Source organism: Solanum verrucosum, unplaced genomic scaffold, assembly GCF_900185275.1.
Source record: "Solanum verrucosum unplaced genomic scaffold, falcon-dt-bn FXZP01000174.1, whole genome shotgun sequence".
NCBI classification, from domain to species: Eukaryota; Viridiplantae; Streptophyta; class Magnoliopsida; order Solanales; family Solanaceae; genus Solanum; species Solanum verrucosum.
The window spans coordinates 900,152-902,743 of record NW_026020241.1 but is presented as its reverse complement, the minus strand read 5'-3'; the positions used below and the strand labels follow the sequence as shown (position 1 = coordinate 902,743).

Below are 2,592 nucleotides of genomic sequence, written 5' to 3'. Positions count from 1 at the left end.
CCACATCCATCACCCTAACAATATGGTCAATGCACCCTTTGGAGATCATTTTCCTAGCCTTGAGACAGGAGACAAATTGACCTCTAGGGATAGAATTTCCCCACTTCCACTCTAAATTAGACTCATTTGAGAATTGAAACTTAACCACCCGAGTCTTATAATCAATAGAGGCATAACATGTATGCAACCAATCCATACCCAAATTTACATCAAAGTCTAACATGTCTTACTCTATAAAATTAACCAAGGTAACTTTATGGGACAAAGAAATACGACAATTCCTATAGAATCTATTTGCTACTACCGAGACACCAACCGGGGTAGACACCGAAAAAGGCTCTATTAACACTTCGGGGAGTATTTCAAATTTCATTGCCACAAAAGGTGTAACAAAGGACAAAGTGTCACCGGGGTCTGAAAATGCATATACATCAATGGAAAAGACTTGTAACATCCCCATCACTACATCCAGGGAACTCTCTTGGTCACGTTCAGATTGAAGAGCATAGAAGCAGTTTTTCTTGGGAGCATCAGAATTTTAACAACTAGGAGGAACTTTCTTTCCCTCTCTTCCTTGAACTTTAAGCATGAGACAATCTCTCATCAAATGACCACTATTCCTACAACTATAGCAACCTTCCGTGCTAACAAGGCACTTATCATCATGTTTCTTGCCAAACTTGGCACAAGTAGGCCTTACCATAGAAGATCCACCACTATTGCCTCCTTGAGTCTTAGGGTTAGACGCCCTATCTTTGTTGTCCCTTAGAGCACTAGAAAATCCTTTATTGGAAAACCTTCTCTTGAAACTTGCTCTACCTTGACCCTCAAATTTACCCTTGGAAGAATTCCCCTCATAGGACCTTGCCCTCTTCACCTCTCGATTCTTCTTCCTAAGCCTTGACTCATCAACTAGTTAATCATACACCATTATACGTGAGATATCCATATTATCTTGGAGCATTGCCACACGAAATTCTTCTTCAATCGAGTCAGACATACCTATCACAAACTGACACATCTCATCCCTCGGATTCGACATCAAAGACGGAGCATACTTGGACAACTTAGTGAATTTTAGAAAATATTCTTGAACAGTCATACCTCCTTGTCGAAGGTTGATAAATTCCTCCACCTTTGCTTCCCTCTTATCTTGGTGAAAGAACCTATCAAGGAATGCTTTCTTGAACACCTCCCAATCTATGTGACCCGCTTCTACCGGCCTATTATTCTTCCATTGAGTATACCACACTTCGGCGACATCCTTAAATTGGTAAGCAGCTAGCTCCGCTTTCTCTATAAAAGTCACCCCCATAGCATCAATTATCTTGTAGACCTCTGCCAAAAACTCTTGAGGGTCTTCACCCACTTTTGAATCAAAGAACATAGGAGGGTTCATTCTTATGAAATCTCTCAACCTTAAATCCATGTATAATAACGGGTAATAGAAGATTTACATTTAAGAATCATTCCCTAATTATTTTCCCTTGAAAATCTAGTTCAAATCGCCACCCTAAAGCTCCCAAAACTCAAAAATGGTGAAACATGATTGAAACCTTGATTTTTTAAAACATTCTGTCGAGGTCACTAATACTCATCACGATCGTGACCTCAAGTAACGCAATCAAGATGAGTAAGACACTCAACTCAATAATGTTGACCATCGTGATAGTGGTAAGGCCCACATGATCATGACGCACTCTAACTAATGTTATGCGATCGCAATAAGGGATCCTCACGATCGTGATGTCTAAAATGGGCATGCACCTAAACCAGATACCAGCAAAATAGCCAAACTCAAAATTGATGAAAGAACCCTCAAGATTCGTTTAGAATTACATACACACAAGCCACACATGCAAATCAAATATACTCAAATTCCAGACTTAATGGAACCGTCAAAATATGAATATGCGGTCTCCTTGACTCGAGATCCGTGAGAACCACAAGAAACTAACACAACGCCTAAAAATTCTAAAACAAACATGGGACCACTAAAAAATTAACCAAGACCTCACCTAGGCCAAAAGTCATCCCCCGAATCTAATGGAAATCTTAGAATTCTGATACGAGCATTTTAACCTCAAATATATATCAAAGTCAACCTTAAAGCTAAACTTTCTTAATTTCAGAACTTAAGACCTCAAATACTCATGTAACACCTCAGAAATCTAGTAGTCTAAGCATAGGGTAAAGTGTCAATTCTTGAGCCAAAATGGAAGCTCATGAGGACACATACGGGCCGTGAAGGGCACCACGAGTCATGGTGCTACCCATGGAAGCTCACAGTGGCTAGGAAAGCTATTCTCACCTCCCACGACCACCATGATTCCTAATGATGGGGACCAATGGTCGTAAATAACCCCATGCTAATTATCCAAATTCCATGTGTGAACATCAACAAAATAGAGTATAACATAATACTGTCATGACCCGGGGTTACCCCCTAGAAGTAACACGGCGCACTTGACCCCTGAAGGGGTATCGTACAAGCCCTTAGCATAATCATTACCTAAAGACATAGAATAATGCGGAAAAATTAAAAACAAATCTTTACAATCGAAGTCATTTTATAAAACAAAGGGGAGTCTA

General features: G+C 39.9%; 1 protein-coding gene across 1 annotated transcript; it reads right to left on the bottom strand.

Annotated features, from left to right (window-relative positions):
- Positions 1 to 538: 538 nt before the first annotated feature.
- LOC125832865 (uncharacterized) lies at positions 539 to 1,429 on the bottom strand. The gene is made up of 2 exons (XM_049512051.1): positions 1,003 to 1,429; positions 539 to 912 (listed from the first exon to the last, which is right to left on the bottom strand). Exons 1-2 carry the CDS (start codon positions 1,427 to 1,429, stop codon positions 539 to 541), a joined length of 801 nt encoding a protein of 266 aa, XP_049368008.1.
- Between the last annotated feature and the right edge of the window lie 1,163 nt (positions 1,430 to 2,592).

Coding starts and splice junctions, on each gene's coding strand:
- LOC125832865 (XM_049512051.1), bottom strand. CDS start 1,429: ATGGATTTAAGGTTGAGAGATTTCATAAGAATGAACCCTCCTATGTTC. Junction 913..1,002: donor GATGTGTCAGTTTGTGATAG/GTATGTCTGACT, acceptor ATGATTAACTAG/TTGATGAGTCAAGGCTTAGG.